Genomic DNA, 26,779 nt, shown 5'->3' with positions numbered 1-26,779 from the left:
TCATTTCAGCCCCCATCTCGCTCTTCTTCCCAACCGGAGGCAGGCCCGGCCCATTGACACCCCCGTGGGGGCGGGGTCTATACAAAGGGTGCACTCGTTTTCCGCCTTCGTGTTTGCAGGATAACCACTACTGGGATAAAATGAGATTAAACTACTATATTGATCCCCAGGAGAGAAATGTACCGTTCGAGCAGCACATAGGTTAAATACACGTGAGATTAAATAAAAAGTAAAATTAAAGTAAACCAATCAAGTCAGAAAAGCTGTAGACTAGTACAGAACATCAACTTAGATCAGTCTGCATAAATATAATACACATGCAAAAGTGCAAAACCACAGGTGCATTTTTACAAAGCAAAGGGAAGGGTACACCAGGCAAATATGTACAATGTGATATATTCATTTACAAATTGAGCAGAACTGTAGTATATCTAACATATTTATAAATGTTTATGAAAATGCAGTAACTAAAGTAACTTACTCGACATAAATACATTTTTAAGGTAGTCATTTACTTTTTTTCCTCCATTATTTCAACATTAAATGCTGCTTACATGCTAAATGACGATAGATAGATAGATACTTTATTAATCCCACAAGGGGAAATTTGTTCGCTACAGCAGCGTTATGATACAGGTAAGCAATCAAAATAGAGTAAAAAAATATTAAATGTAAAAAATGCACAATATATACAAATAAATAGAATAATATTAAATCAACGAACTAAACAGTAGTGCAAAGTTTAAATCAACGAACTAAACAGTAGTGCAAAGATTTAATAAACACAGGCAGTTTTGCATAATGAGTAGTTTTAATACTTCAAGTATTTTTTTGCAAATACCTTGCAGTGACGTGTGTTTATAGTGAATAATATACAGGAAATGCTTCTTACATAACTGTCAAACCGGGGAAGACAAACCAAGCACTCTTGTATATTAACATATTCTAATCTTGTTTAAAAGGCACACGTTGTGTCCAATGGGAGTGTTCCTATGCTAATCTTTAGTAGCGTTGAGGTAAACAGGGGGTGGGTCACGAGCTTCTTTTTTTTCCCCTTCATGTGTGTGTGTGTGTGTGTTTTCTCACCAGCTGAAAATGGCGGCTCGGAGCGTCGAATCGTTCTAACTTTATCGGACAATAATAAACACAACAATATAACACATCTGTTATCACATAACATGGAGGGAAACTTTACTGAGAGACTGCAAACGCTCTAGCTGGAACATACTACTTTCACCACTACGGCTAAAGGAGTTAATACGCAGAGGTAACGGTAAAGAAGCGTACAACTGTACCGAGGCTAATGTCAGCTAGCTAGCGTTAGCCGACGACTTAAGAAAGGGATGCCATCGGAGCTAGTTCACGTTAGCCGACAACTCCAACTAGCTAAATAACGGCCCTAAATGGACTCACTGGCCACAGGGAATTCATTCTGAAAGGTAGTAGCTCCTATCGGCACTTGTCTGTCTTAATACAGCGACGCAAGTCCAACGTAAATGTGTTTGTGTTATGTTGCTAACCTCAGGCAACAATGTTTGCTAACGTTAGCACGGCTACCTAGCTAACGTCAGGCTCCACTCAGAGAGAGAGGTGTGTGTTTCTGACACACTGAAACATTTTAACACCGGTTGACTGTTTATTTGGTGTAATTTAACGTTGCTGCCGATACTTTGTCTTCTAGAGATTATGGAGGACCCTCATACACGGTACAGCAAACGGCTGGTGAGTAACGTCAACTGAACCCAACTGAAACCAACTGCTTCAGTTGTTTTGTGTCTAACCGTTAAAATGTGTTGTGATGGATTTGCTGTAGTTCATCATTGTGTGATGTTGGCCCTTTTTAAATACACGAAGCAGTCCAGTAAATCATAGTATAACTAGTATAGTTGGTTGGAATGGCCCACTTTCTTTTTGGCACATTATGTCATGGCAGTGGTCCTTTCTGTTTAGCGTGCCACCATAATAAAGGTAATGAAGCTGTCTATAAGGTGTTCAAGAGAAGGTCAGGTTCACTGTCTAATCTGATGTGACCTTGCTTCACCTCCTAACCATCTTACCTTCTGGTTGTTAAGTTATTTGTGTGTACTGAGATGTATTTTATTAATACTAGTAAAAGATCAATATGTATGTAATGAGGCCATTGTTGATTTACTTTTGTAAAACATATCTAGGCCTATTTGTGAAAGCAAAAGCTTAATAAAAGCACCCAATAAATAGTTGCTTAATTGTAATTAATTTATTCCCTTTGTCAGTTGTATTGCTGTTTTTGCAAACAACTGTATGGATTTGCTTTCATAGTATTAAGTTGTTTTCAGTTGCAGAGTAATAGCTACTGTCCAGTGCTCAGTTATGAAAGGAGGAGTATCAGAGTTTAGATGATGCCACATTTATTGTTTGGGGGGTGGGGAGATGTCAGCGTGGGGGTGTTGTGCTTTATCCATCTGTCTAGCCAAGCAGTGCTGCACAGGGTGAATGGCAGGAGGGGGGGGGGGGGGGGGGGGGGGGGGTTTGTGGCAGATTAACCCCTGCTATTGTCATGCTGTGTTGCTTGGTTCTCACGTGAACTATCTGGCTGACTGATCTGCTGGGATTGATTTACTGTGATAGGTGAAAGCATGACTTTTAGCACTAATTTTATTCCCTTTTTGGCACGGAGATATTAGGGACAGCTCCCTTGGGTGTCACCTCATATCTTAGCAATTAGATTCCAGTAATAACGTTTAAAAAAATACATTAAGCAATGTTGCAACGGTTTCCTGGTAATTTGAATCTCTGTTACTTTTGATTGTGCTTGCTTTTTGTTGTGTAGTTTTTCATACCAAAGGTAGTTTGGTAAAAAAAACATTGATGTGATGCTAGTTCTGCTTTCATGGTTTAGTTTGATCTTGACATCAGCATTGCTGTCTGATAGCTTTGTCATGGCATTAAAATATTGTTTGTACCGTAAGACATCCCATAATTCTCCCTGCCAGTGTGTTCTAACCCCCACGTCCTGTCCTCTTTCTGTTGCTCATCACAAAACGTTTTGTTCATGCTTCACGTAGAGGTTAACAGAAATGGTCTTCTGTCCTCAGCGTACGGGGACGCGGCGGCGCTACCAGGACGATGGAATCTCAGATGATGAAATTGAAGGCAAACGGATGTTCGACCTGGACGAGAAGTTGCAGTGTGTCCGGTTTAAGTCTGACTTGGTCAAACACATGGAGGGTAAAGGTGAGAGGTTTCAACATATCTGATGCCGTGTAAAGTCAACTACGGCTAACTGTTCTAAACGCTGTATTGCTTGATACTACTCATTTTTAAGACCGTGTTGATTGGATACAAGTGTCTCTGCAAGTTCATATTGTCTAATTTAAGTATTACTGTTATGACTCTGGGTTATCTACCCAATGCAAGTATGTGTTTTTTGATAACTGACTGTGTGCGTCTCCTTTCTAGATTTCACATTTGAGTACATCCAGAGGGAGGGGCTCAGGGACCCCATTATCTTTGACAGAGCTGATGGCCTTGGCATACAGTCAGTCACATTCTTTTACTCTTTTTTTGATTATCATATGGAGATATATGGAGCTTAGTTTAAATCATTTCAAATCAAGTCCCAATAAACCTGTTTTTTGTTTTTTCTTTTCTGGATTTTGAAAATTAATTTAAACATTTACATGGACTTGCCTCTCTCTTGCAGAATGCCAGACCCTGATTTTAGTGTGAGTGATGTCAAGTTGTTTGTTGGTAAGTTCTTGTTTTATGACCTTTCCGTGTAAATGGCTTTACTTTTGTACACAAAATGCGAGTCTTATAGAACGATATTACTGTACTCCAAATAACTTGAGGGAACTGCTTTCAACTGTAAATTGTCTCGCTCAGTCTGTATCTCAGTATTTATTTATTAACAAAAAAGGATCTGTACCAAAGTTGATTGTTTGTTCATGTAAAAACATGATTTTCTTTATAAATACATCAATATCAATATCGGCCTCCAAATACCAGTATCGGTCGGGCTATAGTTGCTTGGCATTTCTATTACAAATAACGTGTATTACACACAATGCCAATGAGTGTCGAGTATATTTTAGGACAGTGGTCGCAGTAGTCGAACCACTTTCAATCCTCTTACAGGTAGTCGACGCATTGTGGACGTGATGGACGTGAACACCCAGAAGGGAATCGAGATGTCGATGGCTCAGTGGCGACGCTACTACGAAACGCCCCCGTCTGAAAGAGAGAAACTTTACAACGTCATCAGTCTGGAGTTCAGCCACACCAGGCTGGAGAATCTGGTCAAACGTCCGGCGTCGGTGAGAATGCAGATATGCACATTGATAATGTTATTTTATAACTCTTATTTACGCATATCTGTAAGTCACAAATATTTTGAGCACTCAGAAAATCACACTTTAGGCAGATAAGGAAGACGGGATAGTTATCATCATAATTTGTTTGCTACTTTGATGGCTATTAATCTCTGTCTAAGTTCCAGGGAAGTAACTATTTGTCTACATACAGAAAGTGGTGTCTGTCATCAGAAACTGGAGTTTGGTGCAGACATTTTGAATGTATGTATTTTCTTCAGGTGGACCTGATTGACTGGGTGGACAACATGTGGCCCCGCCATCTCAAGGAGAGACAGAGAGACTCCACTAATGCCATCATAGACATGCATTATCCCAAAGTACAGAAGTGAGTAAACCAGAGCTCTCACAAACGTGTAACATTTGCTGTCGTATAGATAAGATACAATACCGATCACATCTCCAACAGTGATATAATCCAATTCAAAGTCTCTTAATGTCTTTATCCTTTTCTATAATCTTAAATCTGCGTTGTGTTTTCTGTCCTTCCCTCACTCCTCGTAGGTACTGTCTCATGAGTGTGCAGGGCTGCTTCACAGATTTCCACATTGACTTTGGAGGCACTTCAGTGTGGTACCACATCCTGCGAGGAGGAAAGGTCGGTCTGCGTGTCAGGCCACACGAGAACTCTTCTTTTTGAAGTTTTTGGCTGCCTGTAGTGACCCAGTGGAAAGTTTTAGTTGGAATGAGGGACAGTCGTTGTTTTCACTCATGCTATTAGAATACAACTAATTGTCAATGTGGACTAACACTCCATCTTGCCTTTTAACTTTCTCTTAACGTCCTGCATATAAACATTAGTGCCATGGATGCATCTTTAAGTATTTGTTGACCTCAGACCATCAACGTGACCTTTCACACGGGATCCCTGCAGGTGTTCTGGCTGATTCCACCCACGCCACCGAACCTGGAGATGTACGAGAACTGGGTTTTATCAGGAAAGCAAGGGGACATCTTCTTGGGGGACAAGTGTTACGACTGTCAGAGGATCGAGCTCAAGCAAGGCAACACCTTCATAATCCCATCAGGTATGTTCCTGTAATAAAGGCAGTGACACCATACATATAAAAGCCACACTTGACCACTACATATCTTGAGCTTCCTGCGTCCTGTGTGTTGTAGGGTGGATCCATGCCGTGTACACACCGGAGGACACACTGGTGTTTGGGGGAAATTTCCTCCACAGCTTTAACATCCCCATGCAGCTCAACATCTACAGCATTGAGGATCGCACACGGGTGAGCATGTTGATATTCCACCGTCCTCCTGACACACATTGATGATTGCTTCAGATTTTGTGATTATGCCGAGTCTCATTCTGTGGAGAAACTCATAACAGAAAAGCACAGAATCATTTCTCAGCAACATAAGATAAGATAATCCTTTTATTAGTCCCACAGTGGGGAAATTTACAGGATCACAGCAGCAAAGTGGACAGTGCAAACAAGGTTCATGGTTTAAAAAATAAAGAGCAGCAAGTATTATAAATAAGTAATAAACAGTGACTTTAATGTTAACAATTGTTCACAGCCATAAAGCTAGCGCTGCACTTTTTTTTTTTTTTTTTTTTTTTTTTTTTTTTTTTTTTTTTTTTTTTTTTTTTTTTTTTTTTAATATAATTTCTCTAATATACCAATTTGGAAACTCAGAGTATCTGCCAATAGAGTAACAATCCGATACCAAGACCATATCTGTATATCTCACTGAGTAGAACTCATTAGTACGTGAGTAAGTACCTCTTATTGCGGTTGTAAAGTAATTAAGTGGAATTAATTTAAGTGATAGTGAAAACACTGAATTTTAGAATGACACTCGCATGGAAACTGTTTTTACTGTGGTTTGATCATGTCGTGGTTTATACCCAATCCACCAAATAAGGTCTGTATGTTTGTTGCTACTGAGTAGTTGCATAATGAGGTTTGCGGTATCCTAATACCATGCATGTCTTCCACTTCTTTGGTGCAAGGACCGGACAGTTAGACTTATGCAATAACACAAAATCACACTCTCCAGCAAATATCACGACGCAAAGATTTCTTCTGAATTTAGCTAAAACACAAGTTGTTTGTGTTGTCAAACGCTGTCGTTGCTCAGACAGCCAGCTGGGCTAAAAGAATCCAGCAGGTGTATCCGGACTCTAGCCACTGCAGCTACATCCTATCTCACTTCTCCTAAAGCAGAAGTGCAAACCACAACAAAGTTTTGGCAAATGCTTCAGCTGCTTAAGAGCAGTTTGAAGAAGCAGAACGTATGTGTTTGTGTATAAAGCAATTCACTTCAAGCAACATAGTATACATTTAATTTTCTCTCTGTGGTATTTGACGAAACTTGGAAGATGCAAAAAATATTCACCAAGTTTTTCTAATTTCTGTCCTCGTCCTCTAGGTGCCAGCAAAGTTCCGCTACCCGTTCTACTTTGAGATGTGCTGGTACGTCCTGGAGAGATACCTCTACTGTCAGACCAACGTCTCCCACCTCACTCCTGAGTTCCAGAAATACTCCCTAGGCATAGGTGAGGACGAATGGATGCAAAAAAACATGGCCATCCTCACTTGTATTTGTCTATTCTTTACACAGACGTATAAATTAATCCGTCATCTTTTCAGGACTTACACAGGCTGACCTTGAAACCAATGATCAACCCAAGAATGGCACCTCTAATGGAGTTGACAGTGACACTGAAATCAAGGAGGTCATAATCAAGGAAGAACATGTGGAAAAAGAGGAGACGGCTGAAGTTGCCACACCTCAGCACATGCTGACTCCCTTTGAGCTTGAGGGACTGTGGAACCTCTTAGGGAAGCTGGAGGAGCTGCCGGACCAGAAGAAGTGTGTTCCTGCAGGCATCATGGATGCTGCAGCCCTGATCCAAGACATGAGGGTGGGCCTAAGTTCCTTGTGCATCTCACAATGAGCTCACACTGGCTGCTACTGCTTTTAGGGTTCTGTGCCAGGGTAGAAGTCCAGATATACATGATGTTTTTTTTTTTGTCTTACTACTTCTTTTCGCTTGTCCACTTGTCTAGACTCTTCTGAAAGAGCATTCCAATGATGACCCTAAGTTGTCCTACACTGGAGAGCCCATTGTCAAGTGGCCTGAAAGGGTGAGTAGAGAGCACATTTCTACACACGTCCAGCAAGCTTGGATATATACTTAACGTCCATAACCAGGCATGCAAACTCGTCACCAACATCAAACAAGTCCTCGTACTGTACACGACTCTAACCGGACTTTCCTTCGCCTTTCCTGCTGATGTCCCTTATACAGCCGTCATGGTACCAGCCCCCCACTCCCCCTCCCCCTGTCATTTACCGTCCTCGCTTGGGCCCCACCCTCCACAAGCCTCTGGGTCAGAGGCCCACCAAGCGCTCCTCCATCTCGGCCCTGAGGCGCCGACGGGTGAGGTGTAAGCGCTGCGGCGCCTGCTGCAGGAAGGAGTGCGGCACCTGCCAGTTCTGCCACGACATGAGGAAGTTTGGTGGCCCTGGACGCATGAAGAAGGGCTGCATCATGAGACGGTGTCTGATGGTGAGTCTCGTACCCATCATTGGCTTTGTATGTGTAGAACCAAATAATGCTGCCCATCTGTCCGTATTATTGTACCTCTGGTGTAAATACCATTTGTTCCTTCCTCCAGCCTGCCTTACCGAACACAGCGCGCTGTGCCATATGTGGAGAAGGAGAGTTGGACGAATCAAATCCGAGCACTTACTCACTCATGGAGTGCTCCGTCTGCTCGCAGATTGTCCATCATCAGTGCATTAAGGTAATCAACTTCAGACCTAGTGAAAGCTATAAACTGAATACATTACCTAATTATGGCATGGTTTGTTTTGCTGCCTACGAAACTGCATATGTAGATGTTGATTTGCTGTTTCAGGAACCCGGTGAAGGGAAGATCAATAAAGATTTGCCCAGCTGCTGGGAATGTCCCAAATGTTACCAAGGCAAAGACTTAGAGGTACGTATCCTATCACTCTCCCTCTGTCTATCTCTTCCTTCTCAATTCATTCAATCTCTAAAACGCCATATGGTTGATGTCTATACTCAAATTAACACGACACCCTCTCTTCTTTAACCCCATCAACCCTCTCCTCTCGACCGTCCCACACCAGTCTTCCAGCGATGAGGAAAGTGGAGAGTCGGAGGGCTCCACCTCCTTGCCACCGTCCAAGCTGGCCTACCGGGAAGGCATCGGTGTAGGTGAAGGGGTGAGACGAGGGAGACTGAGCAGATCCTCATCCCGATCCACAGCTCCACCACCTTCTCAGAAACTTCTACTGCAGCATCAACAGAACCGCAAAAGAGCAAATGCACTGGAGCTCAGACTTAAGAAGAGGGTAAGGTGGACTTGGATGACTTTGTTGAATTTTCCAATTTTAATGATCAAAAGCAAGTAGTGACATTTTTTCTGCTTCATGGGGTAAATAAGTTGGTGTAAAGCATATGGATAATTCAGCACGTCTGCATTTCCAAATTCTTCTTTGAATAGCGGTACTCTAGTTCTTAAGGTTTCCTTTCAGTTTTAGAAGCCTCAAAGAGTTTGATGCCTTTACAATTCAGTTTCTTCTGATTTTGTCACTGAAGAAGAATGTAAGATAGTGTTTCCATGATGAAACTTCACCCTGAAACTGGCTTTGTGTGTTCCTCTATATTTGACATTTATCTCTTCCCCCGCCCCTTTTCTGTTTACTTCAGATAAAACTAGAGCGCAGCAAAATCCTAACGGTAAGCACTTATTTCTGTAATGTTCCGTATTGCATTTTATATACTATAATGCTATAAACTATTTTGTTTATCAAAGATACATTTCAACCACAAGCCATCCTTTTTGTTCCCCCCCAACAGAAGCAGTCGTCTCTGGAGCGCTCTCCCAGGCTGCTGCGCTCCAGGGTGCTGTCCCGGCTACGCTCTCCAACCAGCAGACTATCTCAGGGCCGAGGCCGGGGCGCCTCCTGGACCAGTGGCTCCTCCTACCACAGCTCTCCAGGAGGGACTGGTTCCTTCCAGCAGCAGTCTTCCCTCGGCCTGGCACTTGAGCCCAAGGGAGAGTCCCACAGAGGGAGGGGGAGAGGGGTGAGGCTGCGGGGAGGAGGAGCAGGAAGAGGAATCCGAGGTGGTAGAAGCCATGAAGAGTTGGAGGAGGAGAGCGAGGACAGCAGCAGCAGCAGCACCAACAGCAGCACCAACAGCAGCAGCAGCAGCAGTAGCAGCAGCGATGCTGATGAGGAAGAAGAGAAAGGGCAGAACATTGGGAGGGGATTGGATAAAGAGAACCAGCCACAGTCGAGGCGAGGAGGACGGGCAGCCAAAGAGAGGGAAGAGGAAGCGAGCGAGGTGGCCAACCAAAGCGGTGCAGAGGAGGATGACGAGGAGGAGACTGAGCAGGACAGTGAAACAAGGGGCAAAGATGGCTCATTTCTTAAAGTGACACTCCAAAGGCCAACCAGAGCAAAACACGACCCGTCAGCCATTGTCCCCAAATTAGAAGCTATCGCCACTCAAACTGCCACTTCCACTATACACAGCCAGACCAGACTCCTCGTCAGACCCCCCATTAGAAGCCGCGGCCCCTGTCCCGATCAACTCCCCAGTAGGCACACGCCTCCTCACACTCGTAGTAGACTCACGGACACTCGCTCGTCCCACCCCGAGAGGCTGGAGGACTCTAAAAAAACGAGGCCGAGCAGACCTGCAAAATTGAGCAATGGCGCCTCCTCTTCTTCGACCTCTGAGCTTCCCCATCTCCGCATCCCTCTCTCCGCCCTGCAGGAAGGAGGGAGCGAGGCTGACCGGGAGAACAGTGGCAGCGGACCAGGCTGCGAGAGGGAAGTGTGGGTATCCGTCTTCCGTTACTTAAGTCGAGCAGATCTCTGCGTCTGCATGGCTGTCTGCAAGAACTGGTACAAATGGTAAGATCTCTTTGAGGACATGTTTTTATTAGGGATGGGTTTTAATAGCCGGTTCCATTTTGCATCTGGTTCCTGCTCCGCAAAATACCCGTGTTCGTTAAGCTCTGATGCTAACAAATGTTTCATCAAACCTGTTATCTCACGCTTTTTTATGAGCAAAGAACAATGAAGACGTGCAGTATAGGTTGCAGGCTTGTCATCCTCATCTCATCTCAGGTTGTGGGTTCAGGTTTGGAACCTGTGTTTCTGCCATCACCGTCAAGAAAAGTTGATTAGACATCTTTGAATTAGTTACTTTTGCCTTTGGTTTCTTACAGATGTTGAAACGTGGATTTCAATTTTATAAAATGCGATCAAACCCCATCCTTTTATTTTTATATCTTTTCTATTTTAAACTCAGTAGTGACATCGTGTTTCTGCATCTAAATGAGTGTGTCGGGTCATTAGGTCATATCGCTCTGCAAAGGGATAACTGAATGGACGTGTTCTTCATCAGCGTGTGCTTGTTCGTAGGTGTTTAGACAAGCGGCTTTGGGCACGGATTGACCTGAGCATCAAACGCACCGTTACCCCTCAGGCCCTCACCGGCATCATCAAGAGACAGCCGGTCACGCTGGATCTGTCCTGGACCAACATCTCTAAAAAACAGCTCAACTGGCTTGTTGGCCGGCTGCCTGGTACTCAAACACACACACACACACACACACTCTCTCTCCTTCACACAATTTGTATTGCATTTTGTATTGAAAGTTTTAGATAAATTCTGAATTAGTCATGTATCCACCAATCAGCTGTGTGCTCTACCTAAATACATTAAACACTCAGTTCGAATCTCTCTTTTGATGTTGCAGGGCTGAAGGATCTGATGGTGGCAGGTTGTTCCTGGTTAACTATTTCAGCTCTCTGCTCCTCTGGTTGCCCTCTCCTCCGTTCTCTGGACCTGCGGTATGCAGATGGCGTCAAAGACTCTCAGATCAGGGATCTAGTCACCCCTCCAGGTGAGGAAAGAGGAGCCTTATGTTTCCCTACTTTATACCCCTTGCCTTTCTTGTCATTATACTCCCTTTTTTGCCCTTTTCCTCATCAAACTCTCACAAAAACTCTGCTTATTTTTCCTTCTCTTCCTCCCCTCGGTTCCAGGTTGTGACAATCGCAGTCATTTTCGGACCATGCAGTGTTTGCGACTAGCAGGCCTGGACATCAGCGACTCCACTCTGCGCCTGGTGATCCGCCACATGCCCCATTTAACAAAACTGGACCTCTCCCACTGCAACAGCCTCACCGACAACTCCATCAACCTGCTGACCGCAGTGGGCTCGTCCACACGAAACACGCTCACAGAACTCAACCTGGGAGGTGAGAGTTTGATGGGGATCGCTAATTCTTTAGAAAGAACATGCGCACACTTTGCATGACTTTTATTTCACTCGTATTGATGTGTCTGTGTGTTTGTCTCTTCCCTAGGTTGCAGTAAACTGACTGACACTAGTCTGAAGTATCTCCGCCGCCTCTCTTGCATCTCACTGCTGGACCTGCGAGGCTGTAAAGGTGTCTCCCGCAAGGCCTGTGAGGCCTTCATCTCCGAGCTGTCGGTCAACACACTCTACTGCCTGTCGGATGAAAAACTGATCCAGAGGATTTCCTAAGCATCCGCCTCCTCTGACTGCAGAGGTGCAAAGGCAACAGTGAATCTGTGTAACACAAAGGACACAGACGGGAAGGGAAGTTCACATGCACCCGTATCACATTAAAGGAGGGGGGGGGGGGGGTCTAAACTGGGAGTGCTTAATCACTTAACTGGTGTTGGTGAAAGGGGTCGTCATAGCTGAAACAATATTTCTTTTTTAACATTAGGTACATTTTTCCAGGTACCGTAAAATAACTCATTTTTTTCAGTTCTTTTGGGGATTAATGTGGGGAAAAGCAAAATGTCGTGTTTTTTTTTTTTTTTTGTTTTGTTTTTTTGTTTTTTTGTTTTTTGGCCAGGAGTTGGAGAACATGGGCAATCAATTCTCTGTACCAGCCAATCTTGACTCTCATCACAAACTCCTGCCTTGAGTTCGACTTTTGAGTTTCATATTTGGGGCGTAACTGCATTGTTATGTTTGGCTGATTCCCATAAAGTCGTATTTATCTTGTGATTTATCATTTCAACTCATTTAATATCCGCTACTTTTGGGTGCTCTAAATAGATCGTTATTTTTTTGTCAGATTCAAGAGAGCACACGTCTAGAAGTTTGACGTCTGCTTTATGCACAACTATGCGCTGAGATTTATTTTTTTGAAGACAACTAAAGGTGACAGATCTTTGACAAGACTTATAAAGTGGGGGAGTGGAATGGCCTGTGTTTACCAGTTGTATGTTCAGCTTAATAAGGCATTTGGATGCAACAGTAGTCTAGTGGTATACCTGATAAGTGTACATGGACATCGAGTAGATGTGGTTGTATCAAAGGGTTAAAAGACAGTGTGAGAAGGCAATCGACAAAGCAGCAACACTTCACCCCAACAAAGGGCAGGTTGCATGGAGTGTTCGGGGTAAGCCACAGTTCAGGTGTCTGATAAATGGTGCATTTTCAAACAACCGTTAGACTTCAGGTGCTATTATTTCCAAACTTTTATTGCTTTGTTTTTGTACAGGGACAACATTTTTAGAGCCAAAATGTTAATATTCTAGATGAAATTGCTCCCCACTCCTATTTGATACACTTTATTCTTTTCATGGATGAAACATGCGAGGATCTAATTCTCACTGAATTCCATGACTTTGTCCAATTCAATATAGAGATGTACCTTTTTTTTTGGTTGGGGTTGCTCATTTCTTTGTTCCGTTAAAGTGTAGTAGTTCTGTATCAACGGTCTCCTTCCTGACCGCCCTCCTGGACATATACCTTAAAATGTATATAAATATATACTTTTGTGTAAATGTGTTTTCCTCTTTTCGATTATCAAAACGGGAGTCCTGTAGCATTGTAATTATTTTCAAAAGCATTTTTCACTTTATGTTATTTGTGTTATTTTTCAAGAAAAATAAAAAAAAAAAGATAAACAACGGTTAACTGTCGTATTGTCACTGAACGTGGGCGAGATGCATAAAGTAATAAAACTATTTGCACTGTAGGATCCGAGCAAATATCGGCTCCACCCAGCTTCTCTCTCCATAAAAATAAAGCGAGCAGCAGCAACTGTAAACACACTCATCGCGCAGGAGCACGGGCGGACTTTGACAGATGTGGTCTGGTTTGGTGATCGTTAGCCGGGCTGAGTGTGATCGGCAGCAGCTGTCTCCTCCAACACATCGGATGCTCGAGTGACCTGGATGTGGAACTGGAATAAAGGCCGATCTCTGTTCATTTTTGACACACCCGCAACAACCCTGCGATGTAACCGGGGGTGGCTGCTGGAACAGCAGGATAGCTAGCTAACTTTATCAGCCGGCGATTTCACCCATATATAAATATATGTTTTAACTTAAGAACATAATCCATCGTGTTGGAAAATGAACGGACTTTGGAGGTGCTCTCTTGTCCGGCTGACATAGTTGTTTGACTTCGTGAATAATGGAAAGCAGGAGCCAAGAGGAGCAGGAAACAATGTTATTAGCCAGTTAGCTAACGTTAGCTCAGCTAGCTGTTAGTTAACTACATCAAATTAGTGGGCTGAGTTAGCCAAGCTAACTCAGCCCACTAATTTAAACAGGAACAGACATCATTCTACTTTGTTTGCTGTCCAACGTTAGCTTATTGGATATATTTGCTCAGCGACAGGGTTTCCCAGTGAAACACATTCAACGTTTACCCATTTTCTGCAGTTTACGTAGCTAGCTAGCTAGCTAACCAGGTGTGCCGAGCAGCGCTGAACTCGCTGCTACAGTCTGCTGTGGTGTCGCTGCAGAAGTCATATTGCAAACATAGCTTTACTCCTGTTAAAACTGTCAAGCGGACGACAACCATGGCCGAAGAAGCGTTTTCTCTGCATCTCCTGGTGTGGAACAATCAGTACCTGGAGCTCGATCGAGAGCTGCAGAGGAAAGAGGTAAGCAAGGAGGCTTTATATTTGTACAACTGGGCGGTTGATGTGTTGTACAGATGCATTTGGCAGGTCGCACTGCATTGCGCTCATGCTTGCTCCTGTGTTTGCTTTCTGCAGCAGGATGTGGAGCGCCTAGATCCGAGAGGGCGCACCCCGCTGGAGCTGGCTGTGTGTCTGGGCCACCTGGAGGCAGCCCGGGTGCTGCTCAGGCACTCTGCGGACACGACATACAATAACGCACAGGGCTGGACTAGTAAGTGCTTCTTGCTGTGGCTGCAGAGGGAATAAGAAACACTTTCTGGCATTTCATGTGGAAGTATGTTTCAGTCTTGCAGGAGGCGGTGAGCACCGGGGACCCTGAGCTGGTTCAGCTGGTGCTTCAGTACAGAGACTACAAACGTGCCACTGAGAGATTGGCGGGCATCCCAGAGCTGCTCAGCAAACTAAGACAGGTATGTTTGCTGCACAGTGGCCTCAACCTGTTGCACAGGTCGAAACATCAACCACGCCTTAAAGCTTTGTTAAATATTTGTACAAAGTGCATCTTTTTTTTAATTTATTATGGTCCCCGTATGTTCCCAACATGTCCACAAGTCTCAAGCTTGACTGAACCCAGGTGACACAAATATAAGATGGTGTACACAAAAAACATTTTCTTGGTCTCTTCCAGGCGCAGGACTTCTATGTGGAGATGAAGTGGGAGTTCACCAGCTGGGGTGAGCGTGTTTCTTTAATGTGTTTTCACAGAGGTCAGTTTCAGCACCACAGTAGACGGACAGCTCCTCCAGCAGCAGTGTCAGTCAGTTTGAAACATCACTCAAGACGGGGCAGGTTAATTTCAAACTGGAACCCACTACAAGTGACTGATCCCCTTCCTACAGTGTTATCTGTAATGTATTCAACAGGACTGCTCAATAATGTAATGTGGTCTCTTGTGTTTGGATTACTTTGCCTTCTCTAATCTGCAGAAGATTATCAAATAAACAGTTAATTTAATTTTTTTGCACCTGAAAACTTTAGTATCATTCTCCTTTGGTGTAGTACTTTGAGATCGAGATTGGTCTCGAGACCAGACTCAAGAGCACTTTTGTAGATTTCCAGACAACATTGCAACCCACCATGTAAATCTGCTTTTTCTTCACTCTACGTCTCCCGTTCCCTGTTTGGTTTCCCCTTTTCTTTTTGCCTCTTGTTTCTAAACTGCTCCTCCTCTTCCTCGGTCCTCGTCTCAGTGCCCTTGGTGTCGAAGGTGTGTCCCAGTGACGTCTACAGAGTGTGGAAGAGTGGCTCGTGCCTCCGTGTGGACACCACCCTCCTGGGCTTCGAACACATGACCTGGCTGAAAGGACGACGCAGCTATATCTTCAAGGGCGGAGGTGTGTGTGCTCCCTTTAACAGCTGAGGTTGATGGAGGATTTTGTCATCAAAACTTGACAAAACTTGACTTTTGTGTGCTCCTCTCAGATGAAGGTGCCGTGGTGATGGAGGTGGACCATGAGAAGCAGGTGGTGTACACAGAGCCACTGGTGTTGTCTCCCCGTGACGCGCCCTCCCTCCTGGCAGCCATGCAGCCATCGCAGGAGAACACAGCCCAGAGAATCACATCGCCCATCGTCTCCACGCACCTCAACACACGCAACATTGCCTTCGAACGGTAATCAGCGCATGCTGCGTACAGATCTACAAGCTAGAAGCATTTCATCGAGATCCCGCCTGATTTGTTCTGCAGCGCCATTTATTATGTGCACGCATGCATGCATTTCGTCTCCACGATTAACAATAAACAAATACTGATAACCTCTGTGCCGTGAGCCCTTACTATATCTCTTTCCTTGTTTAGGAACAAGTCGGGAATCTGGGGCTGGCGTTCTGAGAAGAGTGAGGCGGTCAGCGGGTACGAAGCGAAGGTAAGTGATCGCTGAGCCAACCGAGTGTACCATGACTGAAACACATAGTTTAGGCCATTTGGAAGTGAGTTTAGTACAGTTTTGGGACCAGAAATTAACAAAGTGTAAAAAAAAACAAAAAAAAAAAAACAAAGTTTGTTGAAGAGTATTTTGTCTTTATGTGTGTCCAGGTTTACAGTGCCACCAATGTGGAGCTGGTGACTCGGTCAAGGACAGAGCATCTGTCAGACCAGGATAAGTCCAGGAGCAAAGGTGATTACACACTCATTCACAAATGATACACACACTATGTCCTTGTGCTCTTAGAAGTGTAGAAATGGAGAAGGAGCATCGTGTTAAAATTAGTGTTATTGGGCCAAAGAACAACCGCAGATAAATCTGAGCCTAAATTTAAAAGATTAAGTTGTCAAAACTGAGATATAAACTATCAATAGGTGACGAGGTAGCACAACGTTCTGTTTTCGTCCGTGTATGATAGTGCTCCTTTGGCTCCAGGTGTGTCCCTTGCCTTCTTTGTGGAGCAAACAATAGAGCAGATTGATGATGATCTCCCTACATTATTCCCACTCAGGCTCAAAGACCCCTCTGCAGTCCTTCCTGGGGATTGCTGAACAACATACAGCCCACAATGGGGTAAGAGTCTCCACATTACCTTTTGCATCACATCCACATGCACGCCACCCACAGCTTTCTTTGATGAACACCGTCACTTATAACTCTCTCTGGCTTTCTGTCAGAGTAATGTGTCCCAGTGTGCCAGTCCTCACAACCCCACAGCCATCACAGCTGAGGAGTACTTCAACCCGGAGTTCACCCTGAACGGCCGGGACATCGGACGTCCCGTCGAGCTTACCAGCAAAGTCCAGAGGTACGATGCAGCCGTGGAAGCACTGAAGTTCAGCAGCACTTGAAGCTTTCATCTTGGACCAGTTCACTCAAAACTCTCTTCTCTGTCTCGGTGTCCTCTCCAGGTTTAAGGCGACACTGTGGTTGAGTGAGAGTCACCCCCTCTCCCTGGCAGAGCAGGTGACGCCCATCATCGACCTCATGGCCATCTCCAACGCCCACTTTGCCAAGCTGCGTGACTTCATCACCCTGCGCCTGCCGCCAGGCTTCCCTGTCAAGATAGGTGGGTATGTGAGGTCACACTGTGAGGGTCAATTCCTTTTGTGGAGCGAGATGGATGTCTTGAGTTTATTCGATTCTCTACCACTGTAGTTCTGTACTTCAGCTGTCGCTCAATATAAGCTTTATTCTGGCGTCGCTTCTATGCGTGGTTCAGGCTTTTTCTGTTTGCCATCACCCACCTCGACGTCCATGATTCTTACTGTGTGTTTTCATTCACGCTGGTGTTCCTGGAATAATCAGCCATTTAAATCTCTCAAACTCTCACTCCCCCAGAGATTCCCCTGTTTCACGTGTTGAATGCCAGAGTGACTTTCAGTAACCTGTGTGGCTGCGACGAGCTGGTCAGCTCTGTGACGGTTCACACACCAGAGGGCTCCGAAGAAGCTGGTAAATATAAGCTAGTTATGAGGACATTGCACCTTTTTCAAAATGTAAGGCGCTGTGGTGTTGTTTCCAGCACGGAGCACAGGCTTGAGAGTCATTTTTTTGGAATGACAAACCTTTTACTTGCACGTACAGTAATGTTGTAACTCAACTTCACCCAGGTCAAGCTTCACCTCCCTTCCAGTGTGAGGTGGACCCCTCGGTGTTTGAGCCCCCCGCAGACTACACCACCCTCGGTCCAGGCCGCAGCGAGCCAATGAGGGACGAGGATGACAACCTACTGCAGTTCGCCATCCAGCAGAGCCTGCTGGACGCCGGCACAGAGAGTGACCAGGTCAGAGTCAAAGATGTATAGTTTTAGAGCTACGCGTCCTATGTGGGAATTGATTATTTACTTTTTACATCTAAAGCCAGTTGTTTAACACCTTAATGTGGGGTTTTTAGGTGACCATATGGGAGGCCCTGACCAACAGCCGCCCGGTGCCCCAGTCTCCGCTGTTCGAGGAAGACACTCAGCTGGAGAGGTGAGCTGAGCTTCAGTCTCTCGTTTCCTTTACAGGCAGGTTCACGCTGTTCAAACTGGTGAACACTGTGTATCACTTATTTATCAAGCATTTAGCAATCTAGCATCCATGAATTTTGTAATTCAATGTCAAGCGCACAAGCAGAGATGTACGTATATATTGATACGCCTTTTCTTAGATTTCTTTCCCCTAGATTTTGTACTTTATGAACAAAGATTATCAAAAATAAGAGCTGGAGGCTGTCATCCAGGCAGCTTATTCTATCAACTCAATTCAGTTCACCCCAGACAATTAAAAATAAATAAAAAATTGTTACTGTAGAACCATCATGAGGTTTAACTCGTGTCTATTCATAATTCCTTCTGAATGAGGGAAACCTCTGGCTTCTGAAGTAATTTAATTAAACGTCTTTAAATAGAGTTCGGTGATTAGCTTTTTCTTTCCACCTTCTCTCGGGAGCAGCGACTCCCAGACGTCCTGTAATGAAGCCCAGCAGCGAAGCTTCCCTCTTAAGATATCTCTCTTTGTTTAATAACACTTCGGTCTTTATCTTAATCTCTTTCTTGTCTCAGGGCGATCCAGGAGTCTCTGACCATCTCACTGGGCAGCAGAGAGGACGAAGACGCGGCCGACCCCGACCAGCCTGCTGCTGTCTCCCCCGTGTCTGACCCCACCCTAACCTCCAACTCCCCGCTCTCCTACAGCGCAGTGACCGATCCGCGGCTGTCGGGACACTTCGGTGTGGCGTCGAGCTTCGACGAGCAGCTGCGTATCGCAATGGAGATGTCGTGCCGGGAGCAGGACGAGATTGACAGGTGAGGCGGTTGGGAACAATCTGGCCCGCATTAGCTTACCCGAGACAAAGTAAACCCTGGACAGCTCGCTAGTCTATCCCGGGGCTAATGCGTATGCTGACAGACGGTCGTTCACAAACTGACCTGCATGTCTTTGGACTGTGGGAGGAAGCCAGCGCACCCGGAGGAAGGACACCCACACACCTGCACCACCTGCTGCCTGGCTTTAGAAATGGAAAAGTAGAATAAAGACACTTTTTTTTGTCTCCCTCCAATTTCAACAGAGAGTTCCCACACAGGGATCGCTGCAGTCTGCTCTTCCATCTCAAACTGTTGTTGGCACAGTGGGTGTCAGAATATTTTCACTAGTTGTGCACCTTTTAATACCAAGATGGTACAATAAATACATGGTTCAGACGAGGTTGTGGGAGTAGTCCCTGGATTAGTGACGTTTGATGCCTTGGCTGCTTGACGAAATAATCTGACTACTTCACCTCGACTTTCAAGGATAGTGTTTCCTTCCCTGCTGTAATCTGTGACCAGGGTTGATTTCAGGAATATTGAGATTACGGTATTTACAGGGAACTCTCCCCCAAATATACTATTTATGTACCTGCTGTAATCCAGGATATTTAGCACGTCTGTTCTTGTGTGTCTGTTTAGTGAAGCCTTTGTGATGCACTGAAACAAAGGCTTTTGCTTCTCCAAATGAATTACAGAGGAGCTAAATACTAAGTCAGTATAATAACCCATCACCTGTTAGTTGCAGTGTTTTTATTTTTAGAATAGGCATGAATGAGCCTGCAAACAGACTCCTTCAAATGTAGTGTACTTGGACAAAGATTTGTTTTACAAAAAAACTATCACGTGATCTAAAAAATATTAAAGAATAACATCAGAAAATTTATCAGAATTTTTTTTTTCCGGGTAAAGATATAGTAATGGTTATAGGGCTGTCATTGTTCTGACTGCTTTATTTCCTATTTTTGTCGTAGGAGGCAGAAGGAGGAAGAGGATGAGCTGGAGAGGATCCTGCAGCTGTCACTCACCGAGAAGTAATGTCACAACAACAACAACAACAACAACAACAACAATGGAGGTGTGTCTTCATTGGGGAACAATCTTCTTAATTTATTCTGTTTTTAGTTTTTTAAATCCTCAGATGTTAAGTTATTACAGATATTTTATTTGTCTTTCTCACACGAAGGCTGCTTCAACAGATTGTGAAGGCGCAGAATATAAGAGGTGGGAGGGATGAATAAGAGGAGGTGCTCTGAAACACGCTACAGTGAAAGGAGGAGACAAAAGAGAGGCAATCTTTGTTTTTCTTTTTTTATTGAATCTTTTTCACGGTCTTGCTGTCTTGATTGAGTGACGAATGATCCTTAAACTTAAATCCTATAACATGTTCCACGATAATTATGAAAAATAAGAAAATACAATCTTAATGGAATAACTTATAAAAAGATATGATTGTAACATTTGTGTTGGGTTACTACTGTGTGTGAAAAATAAAGAATAATGATCATCCTGGATCACACTTTTTTCATCCAGTGCTTTTGAAGAAAGAAGCAAACATAAGATTACGTTTTGAATTTCACAGTTCGATCATTCTTTTTTCAAAAACATGAAACATGATAACCTTCCAAACTACCAAACAGAAAACATCCATATCTCATTGATACATCTTGTTTGTGTCATTAATAGTGAATATGAAAATAAACGTTAAATCATATTCTAATCTATTCAAATCTGGGTCATAAAGTTGTCTGTATTAAACTGTAGTCTCTCGTCATTTATACTCAAAAGATACTTTACTACGTCGTTTAACGGTCACAGTGATTTTGTAAATCTTTCATCAAGAAAATACTAATATATCTTAATATTCAGTGTTTAAGTTGTAGGCTACTGTCGCGATATAAAAATTGTGTATTTAAATTGAAGAGGTTTTAAACTAACAGCTCAGGGTCCAGATTCAGAAGGTCACCCATGTGTTTAGTCTTATTTGTAAATTTGGCTGGCAAATACATTAATTATTTATTATATTATATATTTACTAAATATAAGCAAAGCTATTGACATTCCTATCATCCTCAGCTGTGCTTTGTGCTAATTAGCTCATGTTAGCATGCTAACATGCTAAACCAAGATGAACCATCTTTTTGCTTTGAACGGTGTGTTTGGCTAACAGCTAATGGAACTACCAATACACACACTGCTGTAGCAGACAGACGGCTTGGTGGGTTTAGTTTAGTTTTAGGAAAGATTGTATGAAGTGTCTTATACGACGGCTTTGACCTGGTTGTCTGCATACATCGCTGCTTTTTTTTTGTTTGAATGATGTGTGTTTTATGGCGTGTTACAGCTCATCGGTGTCCAGACCAGTGTCCAGTGTGGGTTGTATTCAATCACACAGTACAGCAGTGGTCGTTGCAGACCCAGCTGATCTGCACTCTACCGATTGCCCCTTCCTAGTTTAAATTTGAGACCCTTACTTTAAGAAATTGAGAACTTTTTTTCATTTTAATTTAACCGCCACAAACTTTGTCCAGTGCATTTTTGAAAGACACTTAAGGTGGAGCATGTAATTTCACAGCTGAAGTTAAAAGTTAGTTATTAAATGAGAAGACTAGTGAGGTCCTCACCGAGCAACAGCAGTACAAGCCTCACTCTGCGGCACTCTCTGTGGTCCACTGTGCTGTGCCGGAGTGGGATTTTACAGTGGTTTCATTCCTCTTTGTGGTGGCTTCCATCATGTCCGTTTCTGTGTAAAAGTTTTCCCTCCGTAACTTTAAAACTTCCCGAAGCTCTCCATCCATCTGAACTAGTTAAGAGAAAAACATATATATGTACTCATTTAGACTGACTTTACTCGCTCACATGCACACTTTTATAGCTGTTATAGTGTTAACTTTAACATTCACTCATTCTCACCTAGCATTAGGTTGTGAACATCAGGACACTGATCCTCAGGAACCACATATTTGTCCTCCTCTTGTTTGGTTGGAGGCGGCAGAAGCTCGGCTTTGGTCTGTGAACGCAGCATAGGGGCCACTTGTGCCTTGGGTACTATTTTAGGTGTAGTTGAGGTGATGCTGATACACTTTGGAGCAGGTGACACATCTGTTGAACACACACACAAACAAACATTGTTAGGAGTTGTGCACATGCCACTGAGACTGTAACAGCAGCATTCTTCTCACCGATGCAAGTGTCGTAGGGCTGAAATTCCATGTAGGGATGAAGACGGTACTCCGTCTTTTCAAGGAAGTATTGAAGTACGTCGTCCAAGGAGGAGACCGTCACCTGCAGAGAGGAGGACACATGAAGACAAGCAAAGACAAAGAAGATGAATATAGCTTTATAGAGCTATGGGACTTACGGCCGTGTCCAGTTCGATGACAAACCCAGAGTTTGTGGTGGTCACTCTGAAGTTCTTTATGACTGGCCCACTGAAACACAAACGAGGATTATTTGCTTACTGCTGATCACGCATTGATATATTATTATATGAAATGTAAACAAATTGGAATGAGCAAAAAACAGCCACCACCTCTACATGTGTTCATCCACCAGCTGTAGCATCTCATGAATTACATTACACGGGCACAACAATGATCCATATGTTAGTGAGGGACTTCAGTAACACTTGTTATACTTGGATGTAGAAAAATACTTTTTTTGTAAATTTTAAATAATAGTGCTGCTCTTCCTGTTCATTTGTCAGAGGAAAGAAAACCTGATATTTAACTCTGACTTTGTGAGAATTGAGAAGTGTAACCTAAATATAATTTGGTACATTTCAGACAGACCTGGGCGTCAGTTGTCTGAGGGTTAGTGCGTAGTTGTTGGCGAGGGTGGAAGGGCGCAGGATGATGCTTCCGCACTCTGGGTTTTCCTCCAACATTCGCTCAGCCTCCTGCCGAGTCACACTGAGGAAACACCTGCAGGAATCGAAGAAAAACACGAAGCACTTCCTCATTGCCAGTGCAGGTAATAAAGATGAGGGTGTGTTGTGTCAGAGGGCAAGGGACGAGAACGTGTTCAGCAATTTATGACAACAGGAATAGATAAACGGACAGTGATGTCAAAAGTTCACAGGAAAATCTCCGTCCACCTTTTAGTTTTGTCTTTCCTGTAGTGTTGAACATCTATAGACTGGTCCTATAGTTGTTTCTGGAGACAGACTCTCTTAACTTACGCAGGAAGCGCTGAGGCGCAGTGGTCAAGCTCGTCTTTGGGCGTTGTAGGGGAGGAGGAGGCTGAGAGGAGGAAGGGCGGTCGGGGTGGGAGGGCTGGACACGCCCTGGTTCTTCTCCTCTCCTGATCCAGAGCATCCTGCAGCAGCAACATCTGGCCAGGCAGCAGCTGCATCTTACTGGGAATCTGTTTCTGCGGGGAAACGGAGCTCGTCAACACTGTTTTACTCATTGTCATTAATAATCTAATCTACTAATCGTCAATTTTAGATTTGTAACAAGTTAGAGAACACATCCCGGTGTGTGTGGTTGTAAATTCTTGACTTCCTCTGAGAAATCAAATGAATCAACTTTCTCAGGAAATCTGTGACCTGTGTTTACCCAATCTGCTTAGAGTTCAGGTGCAGCATTTCATCAATCCAACAGAAAACACCTGCATCCACCCACTCCCAAATATTTACTGATGCAGTTTCTCTGTCACATATGTAATAGATTACTTGAATCTTTACTTTCACTTTGCAGATATTGCTGCTTTCTTCTTGGGAGTTTGTCCCTAGAAGCATCCTGAGCCATATTAACCATTAACCAGGAAATACTTGATTTCTGTGGTTTGTTGAGCTTGGCTTTGTGTATGAAATAGGTACAGTATTACACACAGAAAATAATTATTGTCAAAAGAGTGCAAAAAAATACAATTATAGAAGTTGTGCTGTTGTGTGTAGTTAAATACTTGGACATTCAAACTTGGACATTAAGGGTTTGTTTTTGCTTCTTCTTTTATTTTTTTTACGAGAACTCAATATTTATTCGGTACCATCAACAGAAACTGTCTCTCTGTGTTTGCTTACTTTGACCACAGTCAGGATGTAACCCCTCCACTCTTCTCCTGTGTCAGCGTTCTCCATCTGTACAGTCACACAAACGGCAGACATTTTGGTTGTGTGCCACATTCCATATAATATTTATTTGTAAATTAAAAGTTTTTGTAAATTCCAGTCAGTTTTCTTTGAGTTACATGGACCCTAGACTGACTCAATCTCGGAGAAGAGAGAAAAACCCCACCTTTAGCTGCACCTCCTCTGTGTGCAGGGTGAGGGTGAAGATGGTGGGTTCCTTCCTCTGATAAGGAGAATCTAACTCCATGGACTTTAGCCGTTCCAAGTCCAACTTCTCTGTGTACTGACAAAGGTAACAAACAAGAATTATCACTTTTTATCAGACACATGCTTGATCAATAAAAGTGAGGAGTGACTAAGGATATGGTTATAAGAAAAATAAATCTTTGTGTCTGCACATCACCTACTTTCTGATATCCCTTCAACAGTGTTGTTGTTTATAACTGTATGTCTATTATCGGGGAAACAAATGTTAGATTCACCGTTTAATTATATATGATTTATTTATTTGTTATTTTGTATATCCTAATGCTGCTGAATCAGAATCAGAAGTGGTGAATTACCAAGTATATTTGCATATACAAGGACTTTGACTCGATGATTGGTGCAGAACAATAACCACAATGAAATAAAAGATGAAATAAAAAATGAGAATAAGAATAATTATTATAGAATATGAAAAACAAATATATAAGAATATGTTACGTGTCTGTATAGTTACTCATAAAGCTTAAGATAGAAGTGCAAAGTTAACCGTTTGCTTACCGTGTCTTGTGTGTCATCTTTGTACAGAAAGAGTGTGGCTCCTCGGAGCTCTCCGTAGTACTTCTTGAAATCCTGAAAATCAAAAATTGTCATTATGGATGTCTGTTCTTGACACAACATTCCCAAATTAAACAGAATTTAAGGCACTCATAAAACAAATTGAAATTGCAAACACCACCATTTATTACCCATGTAGTCATAACCCATTTTCTAAATTCTACACATTTGTCTGCATGACTTTTTCCGTCTTCATCCTCACCTTCTCTTTGGTGAGTTTCTTCAGCAGCTGTCCGGAGTAGTAAAGAGGCAGATCTGTGATAGTGGCCCTCCTCTTGTGAACAATTCTCGCTGGCAAAGACATCGTCCTGCAAAATCAATGAGCTTCGACTGGCTTGGTTTGTTTAAGCTTTGGCTCACTTATCTTCTGTTTTCATTAGCGTTGACCAAACACTGTAGTTGGGTCCTGAGAGAGTTTTGTTCCTTGTTGATTCCTCGTGAAGCTCTCAAAGCAGTGATGGATTCACAATGAGTCTTATATCTGTTATGATTACTGGTCCATAAACCTGCACTGATAATCTCCTCTAGCCCTTTGCCCTCAGTCTTAGTGCTGTTTGGACTCTGAGAATGAGGAAACGCTGCAGTGATTTATAAAGAAGGAAGTAGTTTGTAAGAATCCCCAAATATAATCCACTTGTGGACTTTGAACCTAGGCGTTACTAAGAAACACGGCAATGAAGCATGCAAGCATGTCTGCACACACACACACAGATTACGAGTTATAAAGTCAGTCTTAATTTGCAAGCCGGATTAATTATTTCCATTTAACACATGCTCAATATCAGCGTGGTGTCAATGCATTCAGGGAGATTTCTTGCGTGAGAATTTGTTAATATTCAGTCACAGTTTAGACTTTTTATTGGCTTGAGTTTATATCATTAAATTAAAAGAAATATACACAGCCAGTACACACTCACACACACACACACAGCCTCAACCCACACTGGACCAGCTAGGGGTTAGGCTTCAGTTGCTGGATAAATGTAGATGAAATTCATTATAATATCAAAGAAATGTTTGTAAAATGTAGTTTTACTTTTAGAGGAGTGTCAATATATTGCAAGAGGACAGAAAAAGAGGCAGGCATGTTGATACTTTTTCTAATTCTAAACTTCTGGCTTGCTGCATTGCACCTAAAAAACGACATTAAATTGACGTGCATCAACAAAACCACGTCTATAAAACAGTAGATAGATACAGTATGTTTGTCATTATGAAAAAGATGCTTTATTTTAAACAGCTAATTAGTTCACAAGTTCATATTTCTCCATCTTACGATGCCAAATAGAGACCTGTGTGGACGCAAGTGACCATTATGTCAAATGATTGAACTTAACAGCACAAATAGAGAAAATGTCTCTTATTCCACAAAATCTATCCAATGTTTGCTAACATTAGCCACCGTGACCAAGACCATACCGGACCAAGTAAGGATGTGTGTTTTGTTGCTTTTAAATTTAACACAACATTCATTTCTAAGAGAAAGAATGTGTTTCTTCTTCCTTCAAAACGTTTTGATATCCGAGAGGTATACGTGATCCATTTGACTTTCACCTGGCGAAAATGAGCAGTGAAATGCAAACACAGAGAAACATGCCATAAACGTACACAGGAATGGTGGTTGCGAAAAACACAGCATTACATGTATAATGTAGCAGCAGTATAACGCAGGTCAGGAGAAACGACGTGCAGCAACACAGAGGGGATGCAGAAATAGAGATGAACCACAGCAAGAGTTTGATCAACGAGACGAACATCTGGAGGAGACGCAGGAGCAACCAAACAGTCCAGAACAGCAGACATCCCATCAACCACAGAGCTTTGGACGGAA

The 26,779-nt window shown here is 43.2% G+C and overlaps 3 protein-coding genes across 8 annotated transcripts; 2 read left to right on the top strand and 1 right to left on the bottom strand.

Annotated features, from left to right (window-relative positions):
- The first annotated feature begins 1,065 nt into the window (after window positions 1-1,065).
- kdm2ab (lysine (K)-specific demethylase 2Ab) lies at window positions 1,066-13,287 on the top strand. 4 transcript variants are annotated; one of them, XM_031862640.1, is made up of 23 exons: window positions 1,066-1,267; window positions 1,682-1,722; window positions 3,075-3,213; window positions 3,439-3,517; window positions 3,683-3,729; window positions 4,117-4,295; window positions 4,571-4,677; window positions 4,854-4,947; window positions 5,224-5,377; window positions 5,472-5,587; window positions 6,735-6,861; window positions 6,956-7,230; window positions 7,376-7,453; window positions 7,618-7,878; window positions 7,988-8,116; window positions 8,231-8,311; window positions 8,466-8,690; window positions 9,049-9,078; window positions 9,199-10,262; window positions 10,776-10,939; window positions 11,114-11,260; window positions 11,403-11,618; window positions 11,727-13,287. In XM_031862640.1, exons 2-23 carry the CDS (start codon window positions 1,687-1,689, stop codon window positions 11,906-11,908), a joined length of 3,930 nt encoding a protein of 1,309 aa, XP_031718500.1. In that variant the 5' UTR covers window positions 1,066-1,267; window positions 1,682-1,686; the 3' UTR covers window positions 11,909-13,287. The 4 variants fall into 4 exon arrangements, with proteins under 4 accessions (XP_031718500.1, XP_031718499.1, XP_031718498.1 ...); XM_031862639.1 differs by having other exon boundaries at window positions 1,066-1,439; XM_031862638.1 differs by having other exon boundaries at window positions 1,066-1,590.
- A 163-nt stretch (window positions 13,288-13,450) lies between these two features.
- ankrd13d (ankyrin repeat domain 13 family, member D) lies at window positions 13,451-20,566 on the top strand. 2 transcript variants are annotated; one of them, XM_031862642.1, is made up of 17 exons: window positions 13,451-14,297; window positions 14,412-14,547; window positions 14,622-14,746; window positions 14,965-15,010; window positions 15,527-15,670; window positions 15,759-15,948; window positions 16,135-16,201; window positions 16,372-16,453; window positions 16,773-16,834; window positions 16,939-17,069; window positions 17,173-17,330; window positions 17,603-17,716; window positions 17,875-18,047; window positions 18,158-18,237; window positions 18,810-19,052; window positions 20,027-20,130; window positions 20,239-20,566. In XM_031862642.1, exons 1-16 carry the CDS (start codon window positions 14,214-14,216, stop codon window positions 20,088-20,090), a joined length of 1,899 nt encoding a protein of 632 aa, XP_031718502.1. In that variant the 5' UTR covers window positions 13,451-14,213; the 3' UTR covers window positions 20,091-20,130; window positions 20,239-20,566. The 2 variants fall into 2 exon arrangements, with proteins under 2 accessions (XP_031718502.1, XP_031718501.1); XM_031862641.1 differs by having other exon boundaries at window positions 20,027-20,566.
- LOC116391760 (signal-transducing adaptor protein 1-like) lies at window positions 19,797-25,508 on the bottom strand. 2 transcript variants are annotated; one of them, XM_031862644.1, is made up of 10 exons: window positions 25,151-25,508; window positions 24,892-24,963; window positions 24,293-24,409; window positions 24,079-24,135; window positions 23,233-23,423; window positions 22,844-22,975; window positions 22,414-22,483; window positions 22,235-22,337; window positions 21,966-22,154; window positions 19,797-21,850 (listed from the first exon to the last, which is right to left on the bottom strand). In XM_031862644.1, exons 1-10 carry the CDS (start codon window positions 25,250-25,252, stop codon window positions 21,759-21,761), a joined length of 1,125 nt encoding a protein of 374 aa, XP_031718504.1. In that variant the 5' UTR covers window positions 25,253-25,508; the 3' UTR covers window positions 19,797-21,758. The 2 variants fall into 2 exon arrangements, with proteins under 2 accessions (XP_031718504.1, XP_031718503.1); XM_031862643.1 differs by having other exon boundaries at window positions 19,805-21,855.
- Between the last annotated feature and the right edge of the window lie 1,271 nt (window positions 25,509-26,779).

Source organism: Anarrhichthys ocellatus, unplaced genomic scaffold (genome assembly GCF_004355925.1).
Source record: "Anarrhichthys ocellatus isolate YVR2014 unplaced genomic scaffold, GSC_Weel_1.0 scaffold27, whole genome shotgun sequence".
In the NCBI taxonomy this organism is placed as follows: domain Eukaryota; kingdom Metazoa; phylum Chordata; class Actinopteri; order Perciformes; family Anarhichadidae; genus Anarrhichthys; species Anarrhichthys ocellatus.
Note: the sequence above shows the minus strand (reverse complement) of the source record. Positions and strands in the feature narration are given on the sequence as shown.

What these genes read in the sequence shown, in the direction of transcription:
- LOC116391760 (XM_031862643.1), bottom strand. Translation starts at nt 25,252, where the DNA reads ATGTCTTTGCCAGCGAGAATTGTTCACAAGAGGAGGGCCACTATCACA. An exon ending in AGAAACTCACCAAAGAGAAG is followed by an intron (nt 24,964 to 25,150) that starts GTGAGGATGAAG and finishes TTTGATTTTCAG; the next exon opens with GATTTCAAGAAGTACTACGG. An exon ending in TGTTCACAACCTAATGCTAG is followed by an intron (nt 21,856 to 21,965) that starts GTGAGAATGAGT and finishes TCTCTTAACTAG; the next exon opens with TTCAGATGGATGGAGAGCTT.
- ankrd13d (XM_031862642.1), top strand. Translation starts at nt 14,214, where the DNA reads ATGGCCGAAGAAGCGTTTTCTCTGCATCTCCTGGTGTGGAACAATCAG. An exon ending in AACATACAGCCCACAATGGG is followed by an intron (nt 16,835 to 16,938) that starts GTAAGAGTCTCC and finishes GCTTTCTGTCAG; the next exon opens with AGTAATGTGTCCCAGTGTGC. An exon ending in GAGCAGGACGAGATTGACAG is followed by an intron (nt 19,053 to 20,026) that starts GTGAGGCGGTTG and finishes TTTTTGTCGTAG; the next exon opens with GAGGCAGAAGGAGGAAGAGG.
- kdm2ab (XM_031862640.1), top strand. Translation starts at nt 1,687, where the DNA reads ATGGAGGACCCTCATACACGGTACAGCAAACGGCTG. An exon ending in CAAACACATGGAGGGTAAAG is followed by an intron (nt 3,214 to 3,438) that starts GTGAGAGGTTTC and finishes TCTCCTTTCTAG; the next exon opens with ATTTCACATTTGAGTACATC. An exon ending in TGCAAGAACTGGTACAAATG is followed by an intron (nt 10,263 to 10,775) that starts GTAAGATCTCTT and finishes GCTTGTTCGTAG; the next exon opens with GTGTTTAGACAAGCGGCTTT.